We start from the raw sequence: 24,871 nt of genomic DNA, 5'->3' as shown, positions 1-24,871 counted from the left end.
CGACCGTCTCCTAGGCTGAAGATTTGCGGAGGGCGATAAAGTGGGCAGCTTTGGAAAACTGGTCTGATAGATCTGAAATACACTTTAGGAGCAGGTTAAGAAAGAGTTAGATCAATTTAATAGGAAAAAGGTTTATTACCAAACTGCAAAGTGGAGAGTGAGAGCTCTAACAGTGGAGTGCTGTTCAGCGTGATGTTCCTGCAACTCTCTCTCGGATGAACAGTGAGTTCGTCTTTATATAGGCAAAACAGAGCATAGTATGGTTTCTATGACAACGACCAAACTCTGGGCAAAGTCGGATTAATCAGTGCCAGGTTTCCATGGCAACGGGCCAACTTTGGGCGAAGGCTGATTTATCAGTGGCAAGTCTCCATGGCAACGGCCATACTTTGGGCGAAGTCCAGTTAATCAGTGTGAGGTCTTCATGTAAACGACCAAACTTGGAGCAAGTTTCTTATGGCAATGATGTTTTGATACTTACAAAAACTAATACAATATGAACAAACAATTGCCAAGCGATTTTATCTTACAATATTATCTTACAAGGGTTAACTATGGTTAGTATGACGGTGTTACCTAGGGATTTAGGAAGGTCTGTGATTAAGTCGATTGCAATGTGAGATCAGGGACGGCTAGATATTGGGAGTGGACGGAGTAGACTGGAGCTCGGCTTGGTGGAGGACTTGTCATCTGATCACAGTCTCGGAACGGATTACGATCGTAAGTCGAAGTACCACTGTACTTCTTTTCGTCTGCGATCTGGTCTGTACTGCTTTGAAGGATTTTCTTTGGAGTTCAACTCCTTCCCCGGCACAGGCATCAACTTTACTGGTGGACTTCTATGGCCACTCTTCTACAGGCAAGTTTAGGACTCGAGGTCCATCCTGCCATGCTGAGCCCTCTTGGAGATCCTCTTGCGCTGCACCTTTTGTTAGGATGTCCGCTACATTGATGTCTCCCTGAATCCACCAACCGCCATCAGGGTATGTGGTCTTCTGAATTTCTTTACATGTGTTTGCGAAGAAAGTTTGATACCCACAGCTGACTCTTGGGATTGCTCCCATAACAGTTTGACTCTCTAGCCATTTTACAATCTCCATTTGACTGTGCTTCTCGATGAATCCTCTGAGGCGGGCCACATAGACAACACCACACATTTCAGCTTTTACTGGTTCTCCCTTCTGGTCAATTGGTGTAAGTTTTGCCTCAGAGACTCAACGAGTCTGACTTTGATGCGTGTTTGATCTTCAATCCATGGTCATTTTGTATCCCAGTGTGGTTTGCTGATGTGATCATCAGTGTTGACATAGGTGAGTTCTTTTATGATGATCTCCAGCTCTCGTTCCTCTCTCTGTGTCATCTCCTTACCTCCTGGCTTACAGTTGCCACATCTGCATCCTCCGGACTTTGGTCCGCAAGCTGCTCCAATACTGTCCCATTTCCACCAGTTGAGAAATTCTTTGTCTGTAACAGTACTTCTATCGGCTCTGAATCCCTCTGTTACTCTGAGTTCTTGGTATTTCAAAGCTGTGGCTCTTATGGATCGTGCAAAGTGTGTTATGGATGTGTGACCTGCCTCAAAGAGGTCTGGGTGCGTACCACCGACAGTTTTTCCCAGTGGTCCGTTCCATAAGACTAGGTCACTTTCACCTCTGTGGTGCGGGTGTCCTTCCCGATGATCGATGGGTGTTTCGGACTGCTTTGGTCTGCAGGGCCACTAAACTGACATTTGGAAAATACCTTTTCAGTTCTTAAGGTTTGATAGTTCCTGTACTTTGGCTATTTCTTCCAAACCATAACAGTGGGTTGATGGGCTCTTTCAGTACCTTCGGGCATCTCAATTTTCACTCCAAGTTGATACTTTTTTTGTACTCAAGGTCCCAACGCCATGGAAAAATCGAGTGATCTTCTCAGTTCTGAGGTTGAGTCTCTTGGCAGCACTGTGGTTAATGTAATTTTGGTCAAAAGCAAAATCCATCAGCATTCCAATCTTCTGACCTGCATTGGTTGTAACTTCGAGGAGCACAAGGATCACTGGGAGTTTTTCCCATGCACTCTGCTATGTTTCTGCAGACTTGTCGGTGCAGAGTGAGCTTGCCGAAACATTGGCAAAGACTCTCTTGAATTCTTCAGCCACATGGCGGGACAGTTTAGACACAAATTGCTGTTGTTCTTCTGTCAATTTGTGCCTCCCCACGGTGGGTCTTTGTCTCGTGTCTTCTCCAGTATTTTTATTGTTTCCTTTCTGGCACAGGAAGTAGTGATGGTCACTCTTGCAATTCTGTTTTCTACATAAGTGAGTGTCCTTGCATTTGTTTTCTTCTTCGTGAGACTATAGGCACTTTTTGCAGGCTCCCAGCCTTTCAACGACACTCCACTTGTTATTTAATTTCAAGGCTTATAATGTTTTGCAGAAGAAAAGCTTTTCTTTGTGCCCCTCATCTCCGCAAGGGACGTGTCCCTCTTTGCTCAAGTTCTTTGTTGAGGAAAATTTCTTTGGACTATTGGATCACATCAATCATTCTCCTGGCTTGGTCCGATCTCAGAGGGGTGACTTTCTCCAGGTCTATTACGATCTCCATGGCTATGGTTGTTTTGTTTGGTTAGCTAATCAGATCGCAGCAGGATGGTATTCCATTTTTCTTTAGATAACTCCAAATAACCGACTCCGGAGCTGTGAGGACACTCGCTCCAACCCGGCTCGCTGTAGTTCTGCTTTTCAGCGATGTTGTGTTTCTGCAACAGGAAGGTGGCGCCAGCCCGGGCCGGCCACGTCGTACTGTACCTCCACTTTTCAGCCATTTCGCGGCTCTGCAACGAGGAGGCGGCGGTGCTTCATGCCAGCCTCAGCTCGCCGTCTCTCCACTTTTCTGACATATTGACATATTTTTCCACACGAAGGAGGCATTTTAAACGATGATTCCAAATTCAAACAAAGTTGGAAAAGGCTCGCCGTTGGATGTGGAAATGTGCACGATAGTAAACTAACAACAAAACAGGAGAGGGCAAGCTCTTGTACTCCTCAGCCCTTAATAATGTATGTCGCATAATTCTTCTTCTGCAGTCAAATTCCTCTTCTTGGATGCTAGCCACACAATTCAGAGAAAAAAGCACAGTTCCAGCATGGATTTTTACAATTTTATGAATATTTTTTGTTATACATAAGAAAAAAATCAGCCATGTAGAATAGCCATGAAGGTTGAAGCCGCGAAGTGTGTACATCGCCATCTATTGCACCCCTTCAAACACAATACAAGACTCAGTTTTGTTCAATGAGAATAATATAAATACAGAATTGAGTCTAAATTTTTTTTTCAAAATTATGGCATGAAAGCAACAAAGATTTTAAAGACATTTATGATATCCAACTGACATAACTCTTCTGTGAAATGCAATCAGATCTGAAATATGATCAGTTTTTTGTGTGTTTGGTAGTTAATAGTAGCTGAGCAAAATGAAAACATGATTTGTCAATGTTTAATTTAATCCAACTCCTTTTCACATTCTCCCTATGAGGCCTAGTAATGACTAAATGGTGGGGTCTCCTTCAACTCTTGATACCCATGGAGGTTAGATTCTGCGAAAAGACAAAGAGGTAGTTAGGACTGGGAATTACTACAAATCTATCTCTTCTCATGCACCAGTGGCATTCACTTTTTATCAAATTTTGTATTTTTGTTTGTATTGAGGAAAACAATCTCTCATCTCATTTTCTGAACCGTTTATCCTCACAAGGTTCACGGGGGATGCTGGAGCCAACCCAGCTGACTTTGGGCCAGAGGCGGGGACACCCTGAATTGGTGGCCAGCCAATCGCAGGGCACAAGGAAACAAACAACCATTCACGCTCACACTCATACTAAGGGGCAATTTTATAGTGTCCAATCAGCCTACCATGCATGTCTTTGGAACGTGGGAGGAAACCGGAGTACCCAGAGAAAACCCATTCAGGCCCAGGGAGAACATGCAATCTCCCACTGTGAGGCCGACGCGCTAACCACTCATCCACCGGGCCTGGGGAAAATAATTAAGCAGAAAAATACAGGACAATTTTTGCAGATGAGCGATCCGTCATAAAATCACTTATATTACTTGAATATGTTTTCAAAATACAGAATTGTTTTCATGGTTAGTTAAAAATTTTCTGTGCATCCCAAATTATGTACATGAAAATAGACACTAGTAGAATACATTTAAGGGTGTAAATCAGTGTTACGGTACCAAAACTCATATTCTCCTCCACCATTGGCCTCTGTTCATTGCAGTTTACAACTCTTCCCTGTGCCGCTCCCAGTATAGTCATGAGATCCACAAGACTGAACTTCCCCTCCTCTTTTGTGTCCATCATCTCTTCTGCCAACTCCATTCTGGCCTCATTCTGTTCTTCAAGCTCTTCTTGGTTTAGCATTGCGTTCAGTCCTTGTCCTGCTGTAGTTTTACCAACCATTGGTGGTGCCAGAGAGCATAAAGCCCTAACTTTCCCATATGACTTTAGGTGTGCAACATTGACACGCAGGAAGAGAAGAAGCACATTGAGATCATTTAGAGAGCATCCTGGCCTGTGTTTGTTTAGGACAGCCAGTGCTGGAAGGACCTCATATACAGATATGAATGTGGTGTCCCACACAAACAGCCTAAGGATACTAAAGAGAACAATTGGGGCCAATAGAACATAGATGGCACCATTAGCCACACTTATCACTTGAAAGATCAATTGGCCAATCATTTTACACTGAACCAGCTCGGGAATCCATTTCTGATCCCGTAGCATCCCACCACGCAAAAAACAGTTGAACTCATCCTGCAGGAAGGCTGACAAGTGGAAGTAGGCAAGATAAAGACAGGCAGCCGTCATGAAGGTCAGCAGGAGGAAGCCACGCAGGAATAGCATGCTCACAAGGAAGTATGAATTTTGCTTGCACTGCATGTATCTCTCCAGTAGAGGGTATTCAAAGTATCGCTTCCTCTTTGCTCTGCACAGGAACAAAAATAGAAGAATGTGAGCACCATCTTACACAGTCATGTTCAGCTGCATATGAAAACAAACATTTTCTATATTCAATTTGAAGAAACTGCCTACCACACGAACCTGAGCATGTATTCTTATTTTCGGAAACCTTACTAAATGATATCGAATAAATTTGACCAGAACAGAATACACTGCTGATTTTGCTTACTTGGTTAATTACTGAGTGATTCATTTATTTTTTAATCTCCAATTCTTTTGAGGCAAACTATTCAAATGCTTAACATAAATGATGACATACTTAATGAAGTAAGTAATATAATAACAAGGACATAGGGGCATCCATGAAAATTAAGAATGCATATGTGTAATCTATTTAAAAAAAAAGAAAATTGATTGTAAAAAAATTAAAAATTATCTTGCACATTGAATCAAAAGGGGTCAGGAGAAATATATCTTCACAGACCTCAGACAGTATCTAGACCATGACCTGAGGCAGACAGTTGAGCTATATTTAGTCTCAACACATCTTTACTTGTCACAGCAAATGATATAAATGGTCAAATAAAACAAAAGTCGCCGCCACCTGGAAAGGACGGCATAATCACTTCAGATGGTCATGAAAAGACCACCTGGAGGAGGCATGCAGAGTTTTTGATTTTTGCACCACCACCCCATGAGGGCATCTGAGATTTAATGCTTTTGTGATATCAGCCAGTACAATTTTTTTTCAATATCTCTGAAGTCTAATAAACTCAAAACAAATTGCAACCTGTGTAGGAATTATTCTTTATTTCATGACTCAAGTGAATAAAATGAACCCTACTTGCTACTACTACAACTAATAATCCTGGCCGACAGGATTTTCTCCATTATTTAATATATTTTCAACTACTAGATAACATATTTTATCGGATCTGTAATATTTCATTGCATTCCACTAATTATAATGCTTCTTCGATTCCCTATTTTGGTTAACGATCTTGGCGTTCTTCTTTCCGAAAGCATTACTCTGCCATGATGCTCAAAATTATGTTCTTAGATACATGGTTGAATGATAACCCTAACCCTAACCCCTTGACTGGCCTATAATGAGCGATAAACTGAGTCTCATTAAATAAGAAATCTGGGAGGCAATCTAAAGATCTTCCAAATAAAGATGGAAAACAGGGTCCTTATTTTGTTTCATGTTTTGTTTCTATATGAACAAATTAATAAAGTGAAGTGAAAGTGGAAGTTTTTTTTTGTATTTTTTACCTCTGCAGCTCTGCCTGAAATGTTAATGGGTTGTTGGTATTCTGGCGCATATCCAGTATGCGCTGAGCCAATCGAATTGAGCGATTGTATGACTTGTCTAGCTCATCAATAATGAAGAGCAAATCTGAGCCCAAAGAAGGAACAACTAGATGCCGCCAGATGAGAGCTGGCAGATACATTAAAACTGCCATTGCCAGTAGAGAATAAGGAAACATCTGAAAAAAAGTGACATAGAACATGTTAGAACAGCGGTCCCAGACCGCCGGTCCGCGAGTCACCTGGTGCCAGTCTGTCAGAGAAATAAACATTAACTTTTAATCTCACCCTCCTACTTGAAATAAGAAAAGTTTTTATAATAATAATAAATAATTGCTATTGTGGTTGGGCCTTTTTTTGTGCCGTCGTGTACGTCGTTCGTGCACCCTGCACAATTTTGTCTTAAGTTGTCATCCTCCCTATTAGCCGGTCCGTATGAAAATGGAAAGAGATTTACCGGTCCGCGGTGAGAAAAAGGGTGGGGACGACTGTGTTAGAGGACAAAAAAATGGTGGGCAGCCATAGCATTGACAATACAGTAATACCTTGAGATACGTGTGTATCGTATGTATGGAGTTCAGAGCTGCCAACCTCTGTCGACCCCATTTCAGGAGTACCCTTGTCCCATTTCATGGGTTTTGTTTCCATCAGGGGTGAATGAGATTTGTGCAAATTCGATAAAAAATGTACACACACAAAAAATGGACAATTTAAATCAAACTCTTATTATCATGCTCGGAGGATTCATAATGCACTCAAGTTACCGAATTCATCCGGTTTGTCGTGCAGTTGAATGAAATGCGTAAGATGGCGGAAGCAGTAGCGATGGTGTGAATTTTGAGGCATTTAAATTGGAAATTTGGCACTTTTCAGCAAAAATAATGTAGGTGAGATTTTTGGGGGTTTCCGGAGTTTAGGTAGGTTGTCAGGGGTCCCGGATTTTGCATTACTTGTCCAGAGTAAACTCCTGAAGTTCTAGAGAAGTTGGCAGCTCTGCAAATTCCTACCTCCGAGACAGACGGTAGCGGCTAAAAGCAGAGAGAGCCTGTAACATGTTCATTTTGCTACACTTTTGTGACCTCTATTTCAATGGGATGCCATTCTAATTTTCAAACTTTCCTCCGTAGTGCCATTCAATTAGAGGTGCCGTTCAATTAGAGGGTGCCACTCTATTTTTCGACTAGCTTGTCAGAATTTTTATATACGGTGAATTTTATGGATGAAAAGTGAAACCTGGTAACATACATATTTATTTGACAAAAGGCACAAATACAAGGCAATTACTGGTAAGAAATTACAAATTCACTGGTGAAAATCATCGTCGCTATTGTAGCTGTCCTCGTCATTCACATCACTTTCTGCATCAGCAACGAGTGTCTGAGTAAGTTCACGTTCATCGTCGCCAGCATTGGCTCGCGCTTGCTGGAGAAGTTGCAAACCAGTCTGAATCGGCCGTATGACCAGAAACAATGTATCTGGCAATCCTTCGAGCCGTCGAGAGCATTGGTCAGTCAGATGATTAGATCATCAAGATCTTCGGCAGGCGATCCTAAAAATCGAAAATCAATTTTAAATAAACTTCCATTGTTGATGCTCGCATGTTGCCGAATTTGGTGTAGCTCTTCTCGCCGTGCAACATCTAGTTCTTGTAGAACAGTCGGACTCCGGCCTTGAATGGAGCGTTCCAGTAGACCTCGGGGGCCTGTATAAATTTGGTGCAGCCTCCTGGAATCACGGCCACATCAATATGGAGCTTCTTCAATTGCTTCTCTGTGGCATCGCGAATGTGTCAAGAGTATCAATCCCAGACAAGAAGGCGCTGGTCATCTGATCACCTTCTCAGGTTGAGAAAAACCTCTACTGTGTGACATTCAATTAGCGGTGCCATTCTATTTTTCAATTCTTCCACCAAAGTGCCATTTTATTAGAGGTGCCGCTCAAATAGAGGTTTTACGGTATGTGAACTTTACTTACGAAACCACACATTTGTTGTGTCATAACCGAGGCAAAGGTTTTAATGTATTCCGCGCGGCTTTCGAGTCGGAACCGTTGCTTTCGCATGCCTCACAACCGAGTGTATCCCAGTCTGTTTTTTAAACTTATCGAACCAGCCACGACTCCCCTTTCTCAGCAGCTTGCTTTACTTCCAATTCCTCGTAGATTCCGCTAACTGTTTCTCCTTTATCCATATTAAAAGCAGTCCCTTTCTCTCGTCATTAATTTCACTGCGCAGCTTGAAAAGGACCACCAGTGGCCGCATCGTATGCTCGAATGTCAAATTCGTCTCATATCTCGGCAAAAATTTGCTCTGAATTTTCGTCGTAGTATCTCAAATTTCTCGTATGTTGTTCTCGTATATCAAGGTATTACTGTAGTTTCTTTCTTCAGAGCAATTCTAAACAAACTTTATAGTTCATGAATAAAACCCTAAAAATATATATATATTGATTAAAAAACTAATCTGGTGTGTGAATCGTGAGCCTCTTTTAATTCAGTAATTATTTGAGTCATCTTAAACTTCTTGTGGCAGTATATTCCATAATTTACAGGACATGCGTAATAGAAGAGATAAAGTGGTGCAACATAAATAGAAAGAAGTTCTGGCTATGCATGGGTCAATGTAATAAAAGCAGGCCAAATTGATAAAACAGTTGAAGGTCCTTTAAACATTTAATTATCAATAAAGGACACTAAAATCCATCATGAGTTGTGCTTGTGTAATACTTTTTGGTTAGTTTTTGATTGTTCCGTAAGAAAAGCTTTTTTTCAGGGTCAAACAACTTGTACAACCAATACATGTTTAGAATTTTTTTACATAACAGTCCCTTTTTTATACTAAGTATAAACTTCTACAACAGGCATAACCAAATCAAATGAATTTCTCTCACTTTGTGTACCCAAAGGGAGCGCTCCTCAAAGTTTCCATCGCTATCAAACTCATAGTGGATGAGAGAGTCCCAGCAATATGTATCCACATAACTGGCCTGTTTCATTGTGAAATTGCTGGGAGGAAAACAGCTAATTTGCGGGCCTACAGAAAGAGCAAAATGATTAGTAACATGTTATGCTATTATGGTGAATTTGAAAATAACTTTGATTATATGTTGATGAATTGCTTTCAAGCAACACTGAACTGTATAAGATACTTAAGTAAATACATTAGGCAAAGCTAGGAAAATGTATTTCCATTGCACAATTCAAAACAGGGTACCGTATTTCCACAACTATACGATGCACCGCCTGAAAGGGCGGCATCTCAGTTGCGGGTGTATTTTCTGTTTTTTTGCCAAACAAAAGGTGTTTCATTTCAAATGATTCACTGTGGTAGCATGACACACACGTTAGCATGCATGCTAGTGTATGTTTTTAAAAAGGCAACATGAACAAAACTGAGTTTGATTTTGTTTCATTGACGTAATATGTAATGTATTCGTCAAAGTGATCAAACATCTACAAGTTTGTCCAAGTCCTCATCTTCCGTCTCCGTCATAAGAAGCTCAGCCAAGTGGGCAAGTTTGCCAACAATGCTGGGTTCCATCTCATTGTCGGGGTCAGAGTTGTCGCCTGGGGTTTAGTAATAATGATTGCAGCTTTGACGAAAGCTCAAACTACATTGCCCGCCTGCACTTTGGCCCAAGCATCAACAATCCATTCCAAATCGCCAGGTAACTCATGCGATGCTGCCTGCCCGTCATCTTTGTATGGAGAGTTAAAAGCGTTACGATCACATGGAACTTAAGTGCCTTGCCGCTGGGATGTTTAAATTGATTTACCGTAATGCTTGAAATACCCGTGGATGCTATTTTTAGGGTGATCATCGGCTGGGCTGATCGCAATAAGTACCGTGTCGGCAAGAAATGAAACCAGTTAGTCAAATGGTCAGGGTCATACAAAATGTTGAATTTAGCCCAAAACAGGGCACACCGAATGATTGGGCGGTCCTTTCCTTTTAGAGAAAGTTATAGACTTAAGGGCACCCTATAAGTGAAATTACGGAAATTGAAAATGTTGAATGAAAATAATCCAAACACAAATAAGAAATCGTCATCAAAACACAAAGGTCATGTTAAATCAGTATGACAGTTGTAACAATTAGTCCAGGAAATATGGTTTAAAAAAACTCATATCATTGGGTATTTAAAAAAAATATGGACAGTTATTAAATGGATGGAGTGAACAGTAGCTCCTGATTTAAAGGAGATGATTGTCTGAGAAAACCTCGGATCATTAGGTATTTTACTCCAGAGGTAACCATAATAACTGAATGCCGGCTAACTATGCTTGGTTCTTGGCAAACCTGTTGAAATGGGATTCTGGTCTGAGGTCAATAATAATTCAGCAGACCAGCAAAGATTTTATAGTCTGTCCTTTGACTCCGGAGCAAGTCGGTATAATATGGCCCAGTTTCTTTGATCTTGTAAGTGGTCTGTCTGTCATGTTCTGTAACTTACAATTACTCTCTTTTCATCAACTATTTAGCCCAAAAGAGAAGGGGCAGTTCAACACAGCTGCGGCAGATCGGTGCATCCTGGATTTAAGAACACCTGCCACAATTAGTGGATTGTCGGAGTATTGTTTGGCTTGTCGTTGCTTACTGCCATGTTTGCCTGACAATCTTCTGAAACCTCTTACAAGTTAGAAGTTGGTGTCTTGTATTATTTTATACTTTATATCCTTAGTTCAGGGCTGCCAACAACTCGTTATTTCAGGAGTTTCTCCGGAAATGCTAATTTCGGGACTCCAGACAGCCTCCCTAAACTCCGGACTTCCCAAAAAATGTTTACTTACATTTTTTTAAGCAACCATTTCAGAAAAGTACCAAATTTCCAATTTAAATCCCTCGAAACTCCCCCCATCACTAGGGCTCCTGTCATCTTAATTGAACTGCACTGTAAACTGAAAACATTCAGTGAGACGAATGCATTGTGAATCATCCGAGTTACAAATTTGGATGAATGATTCGTCTTGTGCGACTTAGCGTGGCAATCGATTCAGACTCAATTGCTTAGGTAGTTTCTATCTCTTTAACATTTTCTTTTTCATTTTTTTCACAAAGGAAGTATTATTAAGGCTAACTAAACCACTGGTCTTTTGTTTGCAAAAAAATCCTGTCATTTCTGGGGAAGTAGGCGTACACAGCACTGGTAAGTCTTATCAATATATTCTTATCATCATAGGTGCTTGTTGCTGTAGCTCCCTATACCTTCACTCGTATTCTGTGTTTTTGCAGCTTTTTACAGCTTTTTTATCCTTTATTTTTACATTTTATTTTCTCTTAAGATTTTACTTGTTACTTTACTTTATATATTATATTCCATACTTTAATGTTTTAAAACTTTACTTTCAAGACTACTGCTACAAATCTGAAATCACCAGTAAACCTTTTGGGGATGGCGCGGCAGATAGGTACAAAAACAAAAAGAAAGAAAAAAATTGCCAAAGGAAATTTTTGACGGAAATGCAGCAGTAGTACTTCGCATTTGAACCTTAATGTGGAGAAACAAACAATCTGCTCTTTGGAATGGGAAATTTGGGAGCACTGAGGAAAAACAAAGAAAAAAAACAAAAACAAATTGGGACTTCAGTTTACCTAGTTTGAGTCATGGGAAGTCCTATTTTTTGACAGGGGGAAGGTAGCTGGGCACGGTGCCACTACACAACTTATAAGGTTAAATTGGTTGCAGAGCATGCTTAACCTATGCTCGGTATATCGGTGCATAATTTGAAATTTCAAAGAAACATTGATTTTTAGTGATAATGGCACCCAAATTGTGTTGAGAAAATAATTGGCTGGATGGACAGAAGATTCCATATCTCGTTAACAACATATGGAAATCTATTTAATAGACCATACAAAACCCCATTATTCACTGCACGATTGGAACTGGATGACAAGGCTAATCTGGCTGACTGCATAAAAAGGGAAATCTTTAAGAAAACGCACTGAATTTGGATCAGCAGAAGGAGACTGTGCTTCTCAACAGGAAACAGACTGGACCAACGGTGGTGCTCAACCGGCAGTGTAAAGAAGAAGCACTAGCACTATGTGGCGCTACTTTTGCACTGTAAAAGGGTGGTCACATTTGAAACGTTAAGGAGACGCCGAGTGGGCGTTTGGCCGAAAGGATAGTTAGCCGAACGGATAATTAGCCGACCGGATAGCCAGCCGACCGGACGTTGTGCCGAAACGGGTGTGTACATGTTTTTCAAACTCGACCCGCGGGCCATATACAGATAAAATTCATTTAGAAATAACAAGGGCATTCAGAACAGAAGACATAGTAGAAAATAGCAGAAATCCTACTACAGAAATTTTTCACCAGCATTGAAAGCGTTGAGATTAATTTTTGGATTAAGATTCTTAGCGCCTTTGTGTGTTTGCATGAGCATGCCTTTAGGGGATGTTTTGCATGTTTACCATTCCTTTCAGCTTTAGTTCAGTGACTTAGTTTTGTGATCCATTTGTCACTCAAGACGACTAAAACTGAAAGGAATGGTAAACATGAAAAACATCCACTACATGCATGGCCATGCAAACACACAAAGGGGCACAAGTACAGTATATGTACACACACAACACACTAGCCTGCGATTTTGAGTCGTGCTTTTGTTTGTTTAATAAAATAATAAATTAAACACTTTAATTTTTTCACACACAGTTCACACAAGAAATTACAAATAACATACGTTGGATGAAGTTTAGGATATGTGAGAGGAAAGACCGGTCCAATAGTACTGCCCCCCGCTGGACATATTTCTAAATACAAGTATTTACATGCTGCCAATGTATATATTTTGTATTTTTATTTTATCCTTGCGTTTAAAGTTGAGGCCATTTGCCTGGAGCTATGTGAGAAAAAACACTACAAGACTTATGTGAAATTCTAAGTGCCTTGGTGAAAATGCTGGTGAACAATGTTCCCTCTCATTTTTTCTTTGTCTGGGCAGAAAGAAAACCCCCCTGAGCACACTGAGTACCAGTGCGAGCAACATCATCATTGCTCGCTATGGGCACGCACCAGTATCACACCTGCCATAAGCAGGTGCTACTACACATAAATGATTTAGTAATAATAAAATGTAATGATTAATATCATAATCCTTATAGATATTATGATGATTATTATGTGATTTATGAATGGGTGTGGGTGTGTATGTTAAGATTATTTCGCTGTATTTGTCCAAAACGTGCAACGTAGAGACTTGTAAATGTTTTATGGTGGCCAGAAATGTCTGTCGGATCCTAATAGACATTTGCATTTCTTCACCTTCTCTAAGTGTGTAAATTCAATCTTTTATTTGTTTAACACCCATTTTTCAAAAGGGATTTTTTTAATAGAGCAACAATTGTCTTTTGATTTTAAACAAGCAAGGGGGCAGTTTATCAATAAATACATTTTAAAAGTCACTCTCTCTTCTTGCTTTTACATATTGTCATTCTATTTCAAACAGGGTTCCTGTGAGTCCTTTAATAGTCTTAAAAAAATTGCCTTAAAATAGAGGTAACAAACCTGCTTGTTTAGAGCCAGAAGACTGTTGTTGCGCTCTTTTGAAAAATGGGTTGGATCAGAAAGGAACATTTCAGGTATATGCATAGCACAGCAAACATGTAGACAATAACTACAGGTATACAGAAGCAGGAGTATGTATTTTAAGGAAAAAGTAAGGAAAACTGACGGTCAATTTCAAAAGAAAGGATGACAAATTTTACCGATTTAAGCAATGTTAAGGAAAATTTCAGGTGTATGCATAGCACAGCAAATATGTAGACAATTATTACAGGTATACAGAAGCAGGAGTATGTATTTTAGGAAAAAGTAAGGAAAACTGACGGTCAATAGCCAAAAGAAAGGATGAATTTTACTGATTTAAGCAATGCTTGGGTGTTTTTTGTTATGACATTGTAAACTAAAGTGAAAATATGACGAAAATAAAAACTCAGAAAATAGTGGTGCTGTTGCGTAGTTCATGCAACTGACTTCAAGCGGAAATGACTAAGCGGAAGCACTGCAGTGTGCACTGAGGTAGGTATGGATTTTTCAAATCTGCAGTGTAATGCTTAAAACTAACACAGGAGTGTAGCAAGTTAACATATTTCTTGTCAGGCATACTCATCGATAATCCTTGCAAATACTCAAAGCTTGAGTTTACACACTTAGAGGAGGTAACGAAATTCAATCACTCATCTATTCGACTCTGACATTCGTTTCTGGCCGCCATTAAAAAAAAATCCACTCGCTACGATGCACGGTTTGGACAAACGTAGCGTGAGAATGTTAAAATCAGCAACCACCCATCCATAAATCATGCTTTATCTTTTCTACTATAATCCTGATAAAGCATAAGTTATGGATGGATGTTTGGGTTGGTGGGTGGATTAGTGTGTGTGTGCACCTGGAAACTCGCTGGCGGAAATTGTTCCAAAAACAACGTTTGAAAATGACGCAGAAAGTCATAATACCTTACAACTTAATTGGGTCAGCGGGGCAAGCAGCATTGTGTCTTGCCGAGTATACATTAAGGGATATCATGTAAAAACAACGATTCATACATCAACTTTGCTTTCAGGTTTTACAAATAAAAGCTTGAGTTTACACACTTAGAGAAGGCGAAGAGATTAATTCCCTTGTCTACTAGGATCTGACAGGCGTTTCTGGCCACCTAAAACATTTCAACTCGATGAAAAAACTTGATGTACGATGCATGGTTTGGACAAACTTAGCGAGTAAATCTTAACACACACACATACATACATACATAAATCACGCTTTATCAGGATTATAGCTCAAAGGTGTTAAAGTCATTGTAGGTATTTCCAGACAGTACATTTAATGCTCATGGAATTACACTATGAGGCTCTCACACCATGGTGTGGTTCATCCCTGATTGTTTCCACCTGTTTACCATTACCCTCTATGTATATATATTCGTAACTCTACATAGGAAATCAATTAGTTCTAGAATCTTTTTCGTAATCGGTTCGTACCAAAAATTCAACTCTCCACGTTGCACGGTTTGGACAAACATAGCGAGAGAATCTTAATATACAAACACACACACACAGACACTCACACACCCATAAGTCACGCTTTATAAGGATTATAATAGTAATAAATTAATTATTTAAAAACTAAAAGGTGTTCATCAGGGAAGGTCATTATATCAATACCTATCTTTTCTTTAAATTTGGTGCCAATACATCAAATGATTTGGTAGCTATGTAAGATATTTGGTGCTAATTACAGTAATAAATGAATAATTAATAAATGAAATGTGTTATTGAAAAGCCAAAAGGTGTTCGTTAAACAAGGTAAGTACCTATCTTTTCTGATCCTGATTGACTGATAAATTGCGATCTACGTATTGAGCACTCTGATGCGTGACTGGACATTTCATCAACGGACAATTCATCGCCCGGACACTTCGTCGCCAGACAGACAGTTCGTCAAAAAGACAGTTCGTCAAACAGACAGTTCGTCAAACAGGCAGTTCGTCAAACAGACAGTTCGTCAAACAGACAGTTCGTCAAACAGATATATCGTCGCCGGACATTTCGTCGACGGACTATTTGTCGCGGGCTAAGTGCTACTGGTTAAGGTTAGTGGTTAGGATTAGGGGATAGTGGTTGAGGTTAGGATAAGGGTTAGGGGATAGTGGTTAAGGTTAGTGCAGGGGTGGCCAACCCGCGGCTCGCGAGCCGCATGCGGCTCTTTGCCCGGTTTCATGCGGCTCTTACGTCCATATCAAAGTTTGTATTTGTGTTTTATTTTTATTTGCGTGTGCGCTTCGCTTGAGTTCAATACGGTATTTTCGTCCAATGCGCATGTGCTCGGGATGAAAATACCTCAAAGTTTCCCAGTAGGAGCAAGGTCATTTAAGTAAACGTTTTTAACAGAGTGGGAGAGCTCCCGTGAACCAGAAGCGACAATGAACAGCGTCGCGCACACACAAAGTATCCCAAAGATCGAGCGTCGGCTGAAAAAGCCACACCCCCTGCGAGGCAGACCAAGGCGAGAGTGCTCAGCCGGGAGCAGCCAATAGGAGAGTGAGGCGTACACCACGTGGTGGGCGCGCTACTTAAAAGCCATTCATAATAAATGAGAGCTCACAAGGAGCGAATGTTGCGCAAAAATAGGCTCTAATTTTATGCCAGAAGTCCCACTAAGTAACATGCATAGCAAAAGAAAAACGCTATTGTAAATTATTATATTTTTGTTTGTGGACTTGGTTGAACTGAGAGTTTGTCTGTGTGAGACAATGCACACAATGTTCATTGTTGATAATGACTGGCCTGTGCTGTTAGTGCTGTAGGAGTCAATTTATGTCATTACTATGCTGGTGTGTGACATTTACAATAAATCTGGCTGAGCAAAGGTATGTGTATGATGTGGCTCTTTGCGGTAACACAGTAAAAAATGTGGCTCTTTGCGGTACCACAGTAAAAAATGTGGCTCTTGGTCTCTGACTGGTTGGCCACCCCTGGGTTAGTGGTTAGGATAAGGGTTAGGGGATAGTGATTAAGGTTAGTGGTTAATGTTAGTGGTTAAATTTAGGGTGATTATAATTTTGAGAGAGAGAGATTACCTGGTTGATTGCTTTCAACAAATTAGTTATGCAACAAAACAATCGTATGCGAGAAAGCAACCGTTCAAAATAAAAACACTCGACTAAATATCCATTCGACATATTGTCCGGCGACATGTCCGTTCGACGAACTGCCCGTCGACGAAATGTCCGGTCGACGAAATGTCCGGTCGACGAAATGTCCAGTCGACAAACTGTCTAGCGACGAAGTGTCCAGCGGCTAATTGCCCGTCGTCGAAATGTCCGGGCATCCCCTGATGTGGGGTAACGCTAATCATGGGCAAACTACGGCCCGCGGGCCACATGCGGCCTGCTAGGCTTTTTAATCCAGCCCGCCGACGTTGTCCAAATAATGTTTTTTTAATTTTTTGAAATGTGTTTATTTTTTCCCAAGATCGCGCAGTCACGCGGAAGTCAGTGGCAGTAGCTCTGTCCACTCTTATTTGTTTTTCATGTTTTACAGCACCTCTATCTTTATTTTAAGTTACATTTTAATGTTTCTTAATATTTTCCTTTTTACTTTACTTTGTATTTTATACTTTTTACTTTAATGATGAGTGATGATGATGTTAATACTTTAGTCCTTTTTTCTGTTCATGTTTCATATGTACTGTTAACAGATGCAGTCTTTTATATGTATCGTATCTTGTGCCCCCGGGCTGAAAATTTTGCCCACACCTGCGCTAACCCTATTAATAAATAATAAAGATTACTATCACAATAAGTATGCTCAATTATTATTGAAAATTGTGTTGAAATTACAACCGTATTGAATGAAGACAGTGCACTATTTGCCTTTATTGAGCAACACTAGTGGTAGTTGCAAGATTTAATTAGAGAGAGTGTGCTCCCAGTGTGCAGATGTAGAATCAACATTTCAAAAATAGAAGCCCTATGTTTCCGTTTGCGAGGCTCAGTCAGTATAGGTTGGGTGCAGTCTTGGCATGTTACCTCCCTAGTTTCTGTGTCCGAGTGAAGTATAATTATAGAATGACATGTTGGTGGGCGTTGTTTATGTGATGTGGCTTAGGGAAAGTCAAGTATAATTACAAATCGTAGAAGCCCCATCCGCACAAGAATCACAAGACCCTGAAAATTCAGCAGTGAAAAAGAACAGAGTAGACCGAAAGCATTTTGTAAAATATTCTGGCTTTGCTAAAACACACAATGTGTGTTATTGAAAGATGAAAAATCAAATGTATTTGTTATCATTTGAAATGTGTTGAATTGAATCATTCTGAATCATTAATTAATTAATTAATTATTTTTCTCTACTGCTTATACACACAAGCGTCACAGCATCTAACTTAGCTGGATAGGCAGAACCATAAAACACCTGCGGCGCATTACGGGAATTCGATATTTTAGTACATCTTTCCCCATTTGCTCTTTTTGGATTTTTGCTTTGTTTCCTTCAAATTCTTGCCTGTATATGTATTGTATTTTTTGTTTCCTATTTTTTGCTAGATGTTGCGATTTCAGTTTTTTCAGCATGTTTTGCCAAATCCTAGGTTTTCACGCCAACGCAGTTTTTGCTATTTTTGTTTTACTTTATGATAGTCACATATATATGGGTGCAATGGAGACGAGACCGTAAGTCCCATTTCAATGCGGTATTCACCGATAGTTGGCAAATTTACGCCCATTTGGATGCACCGCGGCCAATTTTCTAATTTGGACTCGTTTTTTCAGAAGAAAAAATAAATACATAAATATATATATATATATATATATATATATATATATATATATATATATATATATATATATATATATATATATATATATATATATATATATATATATATATATATATATATATATATATATATATATATATATATATATATATATATATATATATATATATATATATATATATATATATATATATATATATATATATATATATATATATATATATATATATATATATATATATATATATATATATATATATATATATATATATATATATATATATATATATATATATATATATATATATATATATATATATATATATATATATATATATATATATATATATATATATATATATATATATATATATATATATATATATATATATATATATATATATATATATATATATATATATATATATATATATATATATATATATATATATATATATATATATATATATATATATATATATATATATATATATATATATATATATATATATATATATATATATATATATATATATATATATATATATATATATATATATATATATATATATATATATATATGTGTGTGTGTGTGTGTGCGAGTGCGTGTGTGTGTGTATATATATTCAGTGTGGTTGTGCGTGTTTATGGGTGCGTGTCTTACCGAGGGACACCTCGCGTGTAAAGGCCATGCAGACGAGCAACAGTGGGAGGCCAACAGATACAAATTTGATGATCCTGTCCAGGGGAAGTTCCAACTCAAGATGGTTGATTCGGTTTAGTGCAGCATTGTCCGGCAATAAGGCATCAGATAGCATGGCCTTTGCCGCTTCCTTGGCAATGGACATTTTGAACGCCTGTTTCAAACATGTAGTCCAATCACGATATTTAGGTGTTGTTAATGTTGATTATTAGTCTTTTTTTAAGAAACTTGATACATCACTCATATTCTATATAACACAAATTGGTATTTTGTATGTGTTACAAGATATCCAAGATTTTTTTTCCACACGCATGCTAGGTTTAGGAAAAACAAACACTTACCATATGTCTTTCAGCTTACTCCGGTGGTGCTTATAGAAAGTAGTAGATGCAAAGCAGGCACTTTGGAAAGTTGTGCCTTTAAGTATTCTGGGCGTGTTTCCCTAAATTAGAGGTTGGATTTCCCATGAACTAGACTTAGCACAATCCGACGCAAATTACAGGGAGCACATTTGGTACCAGAGAACCACCCAGATGGCACTTATCCCAGCAGACCTCTCCTAGATTACACCAAGCTATACAATTATCTGTTAATGCAGATGATTATCTGGCCATTCCACCCTGTTAAGGATGTTGGTTCGGTCTTATTCTAAATGAGTGAGTGAAGACCAGTTGGTTATATATGTCATTTGTGAGACATTATTAATATTGTTAAGAGCAAAATCTCTTCCGATCACTTATTGCTGAACGTTGAAGAACATGTTTTATTCAGTATGTAATGTAACATCTCAGCCAGGTGGAGGGCTGGTTTGCGCCTTAGCCTCACAGTTCTAGGGTCAAAGGCTCAATCTCAAGTGAGTCCTCAAGGTGTGGGGTTTGTATGTTCTCCCCAGGCTTGCGTGAGATTTCTCCTGGTACTTCAGTTTCCAACATCTTCAAAACATGCATTCATACATTCATCCATCAGCCAGATGGACACCCTGAATTGCACCGAGGTATGAGCGTGAGCGCGAATAGTTAACCGTCTCGTCATGTCTTGTGATTGACTGGCCACCAATTCAGGGTGTACTCAGCTCGGTTAACAGGATATGTTCCAGCACCCCCTACAACCACTGTGAGGATAAGCAATTCAAAAAATGAAGGAATAACCTAACACTGTAATTTTATCTTGAATGGATAACGATGCAAAAACGACAAGAAAGTGTATGTGGCCTCTCAACAACAAATAAACAAACAGATAGATAATAAAAAAATAGTAGTGATAAATTAATAATCAATAAAGAAAAAGTAAAGTAATAGATGAATACGTAGTCAACATAATAATTAAGTATTAGTCAACATAGTCATGTGTCACATGAATAAGTGATCAGATTTACAAGTACCGTGTTTTCACACCTATAGGGCGCATTTAACCGTCTAAAATTTTCTTTAAAATGCTCGATGCGCCCAAACAGTCGGAGCGTTTTGTTTGTGCACTAAAGTAAATTTTTCTATGGCCCTGACCGCTTGAGTGACTGGTTTCATTTTGTGCCAGCACGCTATTTATTGCGATAAACCCAGCGGATGTTCACCCTAAAAATAGCCTCCCCGCGGACTACAAGCATTACGGTAAATCAATTCAAAACATCCCAGAGTAGTGGCTAGGCATTTGACTTCCGTGGGCTCGCAGCTCTTTTAACCTTCAAAAAAAACTCTCAATATTCAAAGAAACGGCATATTAGAGCTACACAGAGGAAATACCTGATGTGAATGACAACAGAATATTGGTGAACGCTTGGGAAATCGTCTGAAGCCATGGATCGAACACAATTTAACAGCTTTGCTAATGGATTTCCAACGGATGGCGACCATTGTAATTCGGGCAGGCAGCGTCGCACGAGTTACGTGATGATTTGGAATGAATTGTCGAAGGCGATATAACAGCGAGGAGAATCAAAGGCTTGGGAGTGATGCATGTCGAGAGTTACAATTGATTGTGGCTGACTTGGCTCAGGTTTCGGCCAGCACTGTTGTTCGAGCTTAAGCTGGAATCAACTTCCTGGAATACACAACTCTGACTGACAGTGGAGCCTAGGATGTTAAACGCCGAACTCTTTATATCAGAGTGTACCTTTTGACCAAGATAAAGCATTATCAATTTTAGTTTTGCTCGTGCAGTCTTAAAAAAATCACACTATGCCAAGCCTAACATACGCTTGCCTTACATATGCTAGCGGATAGCGTAACAAATGCTAGCGGATAGCGTAACATATGCTAGCGGATAGCGTAACATATGCTAGCAGATAGTGTAACATATGCTAGCGTATAGCATAACATACACCAGCAGCTAGTATAACATACACTAGCAGCTAGTATAACATACATTAGCAGCTAGTATAACATACAATAGCCTATCGGTCCAATGTATTAACAAAAAAAACTGAAAATATACTCGCAAATGAGATCGTATCACATGGTGCGTTTTCGAGATGTGAAAATACGGTAGGTACAAAATGACTAAAGTGCAGGTGCAGAACTCAGGTTAAGTATTGTGATGGCTCTTAGGAAGAAACTGTCCTTAAGTCTGTTTGTCTTGGCTATTATGGCCCTATTGCGCGTGCCAGAAGGCAGGAGGTTGAAATGTTGGAATGGTTTTTATTGTCATTATACAAGTATAATGAATTTAACGCTTCACCACGTGGAGTTTTAGTCCAAAATAAGTTTACTAGGTCCATCTAGGTGCAGAACTCGAACTGAAAATGGGTATGCCTCTTGGGAAGAAACTGTCCTTGAGACTCTTTGTCTTGGCTGTTGTGACCATCTAGTGCCTGCCAGAGGGATCTAGTGCCTGCCAGAGGGCGTCAGATTGAAGTGGTGGAAGCCAGGATGTATTTTGTCTTTTACGATGCTCTCTGCCTGTTAGGGTTGCTGGGTTTTTCGTGCTCGGGGTTGCAAGTCTGTCGGGCATGTGGTGTCGCAAATCATTTTGCCAAGGTATGCCAGGCGGTTAACAGGACCAAGAAAGTAAATGTGCTGGAAGCTGTAGAGTGAGAGGGCAGAGATGAAGATGGAGATGAAGACGGATATGTGGATAATATGTTTATGGACACAGAATGCATCAGCACAGTGAATTCAAAAGGTAGGAAATGGTTTGTGCACCTGCGATTGAACAAGAAAAGACACCCATGACAGCTACACACCGGTGCCATTCCTAACATCATGAGCAGTAGGACAAAAGAGAAATTGTCGCCGGGTACAGCCCTACACCCAAGCTTAACCAGGCGAAGACTTTACTCCGGGGAAACTATGCTATCACAAGGGAGATTCCATACAGAATGCGTCATTAAAGGAGAAAAGCAAGAGCTGGTCTTTGAGGTGGTGGAAACGCACCAAGAGCCCCTCCTCGCTGGGGCCACATGTGCGCGCCTGGGCCTATTGATATTCACAATACCCGAGGAACTGAAAAAAGTAGAGGGAGGAGAAGGCATGCCCCTCACTAAAGAGCAGCTGCTATACAAGTATGCTGACATCTTCAATGACCTTGTGGAGTCAGTGCCAGGTGAAATACACTTTGAGGTCGATCCAAATGTACCCCCAGTACAGTGCGCACCTCGGAATGTTCTTGTAGCATTAAGGGAGAGGGTCAAGGATGAACTAGACAGACACATCAGAGCAGGCAATGTCGCACCAGTGAGCAAACCTACTGCATGGATAAGTAATAGGGTAACAGTCGCAAAACCGGAAAAATAAGACTGTGTATCGACCCTAAACCCTTAAACCAGTGGTGTCAAACATACGGCCCGTGGGCCGGATCCGGCCCGTCTGGTGGTTTGGTACGGCCCGGGGAAGAAAGCTGCATTGTATAAAAAAAATATGAATTTTCTTTTAAAAATGTAGTTCTTGTATTAGCCGCCAGGTGGCGCAGTGTTTTAGTACGTGCCGACAACATGAATTGACATTTATTTATGTTCTTATAAATAAGAACGTTATCTCCAATCTCTGTCAATTGATGTGCTGAACATTAGGGATATTTAACACCTAGTCCTATAAAGAAATCTGATGTCTGGTGTCAAAACCAGTGACCGCTGCGAAAGGGCAGCTGACAACCTGGGAAAGACCTGGTGACGGCCTGAAGAGACTGCTGGCAGGAGGGAATAGACCCCAACGGGGCTGGCAAGGGTTAGCTACCCTTGCTGGCAGGAGCCTTTCACTACACAGTGTCTTGGATCCACCCAATTATTGCTTTGAAGATTTCTAAAGGAAAAACACCCCTGGAGTCTGCGAGAGCGGGGGCGGAAGATGACTCATCAGCGGACCACACGGTAACGAACCTTGCAAAGGAAACGACAACGAATCAGATGATCAGCACAACAGTTGACGGAGTAACAGCACTGGCAGGACACAAGATACAAAGCTGCATCTGTGGCCGGGAAAAGGTTACATCAGAGAGGGGTCTCAAGATCCACCAGGGCAGGAAAAAGTGCCTGGAAGAGCTTAGCGAGGGGCCTCGCATTGACCACTACTTCCTCAGAGGTAGGACAAATAAGTCGAGTGAAGCCCAGTGGCGGGACACTCACCACAGTTCACAGGGTATCAGAACCCCAGACGAAGCTCAACCAAGCGCGGATCCACCAACGGACATGAGTCCACCGACACAGACCTTGTCCATCTTCTTGAAGGCCTGAAAGGGAGCTATGGTTCGGAGGGATTTGGGGTATGACCGCGTGGTTCCACCTTGCGCCACACACCTGGGGCTGATCATCCTGTGGTGGGCCAACCTCTGCAGAGGGTGTCTTGTTATAAGTGGCTGAAACACCCAATGACGTGTGGGGCAAACAACTGATGATGTGGCGTGCAGGTGGCACCGCGTGATCCTAGCCAAATCCCACCCCATGTAAGACGTTATCTCCAATCTCTGTCAATTGATGTGCTGAACATTAGGGATATTTAACACCTAGTCCTATAAAGAAAAAAATTATGTTATTCTCTTGTTCATAATATTTTGTTCATAATGTAAAAGGAACATTCTTTTAATAAACATTTTGATAATTGACTCATTCTGTGCACTAATTATTAGTATTAGTGACTAATAAAAGGAAAAAAGTGGGCTTATTGTTAGTTCTATGTAATTTTGCAATGAATTTACTGGTCCAGCCCACTTGATCTCAAATTAAGCTGTATTCGGCCCGCAGACCAAAGGGAGTTTGACACCCCTGCCTTAAACCGAGCATTACTGAGGTCTCACTATCACATGCCAACGCTTGAAGATGTACTGTACAAGCTAACCAAGGCTCAAATATTTACATTGGTTGATACCTGCGACGCTTTCCTACAGTGCAGACTTGATGAGGAAAGCAGTCGCTTAACGAGGTTTTGGACGCCCTGGGGCCGCATGAGGTGACTCAAGCTGCTATTCAGTGTTTTGGTAGCACCGGAGATCTACCAACGCAAAAAGCACAGACCTCTCGCGGGCATAGCTGGCATTGAACCAATAGATGACATCCTGGTTGTTTCCTGTATCTCCCATTGTCAGGTTTGGTTTTGTGATTTCTAATTATTTTTTATTTTCTAAGATCCTGCCTAAGTTAAGCACTACTCATCCTCTGTGATTTGGTCCTAATTCCTCATTACCTCGCCACAACGTCTTG

General features: G+C 40.1%; 1 protein-coding gene across 1 annotated transcript; it reads right to left on the bottom strand.

Annotated features, from left to right (window-relative positions):
• Positions 1-3,124: 3,124 nt before the first annotated feature.
• On the bottom strand, positions 3,125-19,629 carry LOC144212777 (pannexin-3-like). Its single transcript, XM_077740901.1, has 6 exons — positions 19,587-19,629; positions 19,207-19,399; positions 9,147-9,289; positions 6,223-6,437; positions 4,221-4,972; positions 3,125-3,577 (listed from the first exon to the last, which is right to left on the bottom strand). Exons 1-6 carry the CDS (start codon positions 19,587-19,589, stop codon positions 3,519-3,521), a joined length of 1,365 nt encoding a protein of 454 aa, XP_077597027.1. The 5' UTR covers positions 19,590-19,629; the 3' UTR covers positions 3,125-3,518.
• Between the last annotated feature and the right edge of the window lie 5,242 nt (positions 19,630-24,871).

Source organism: Stigmatopora nigra, chromosome 19, assembly GCF_051989575.1.
Source record: "Stigmatopora nigra isolate UIUO_SnigA chromosome 19, RoL_Snig_1.1, whole genome shotgun sequence".
Classification (NCBI taxonomy): Eukaryota; Metazoa; Chordata; class Actinopteri; order Syngnathiformes; family Syngnathidae; genus Stigmatopora; species Stigmatopora nigra.
Note: the sequence above shows the minus strand (reverse complement) of the source record. Positions and strands in the feature narration are given on the sequence as shown.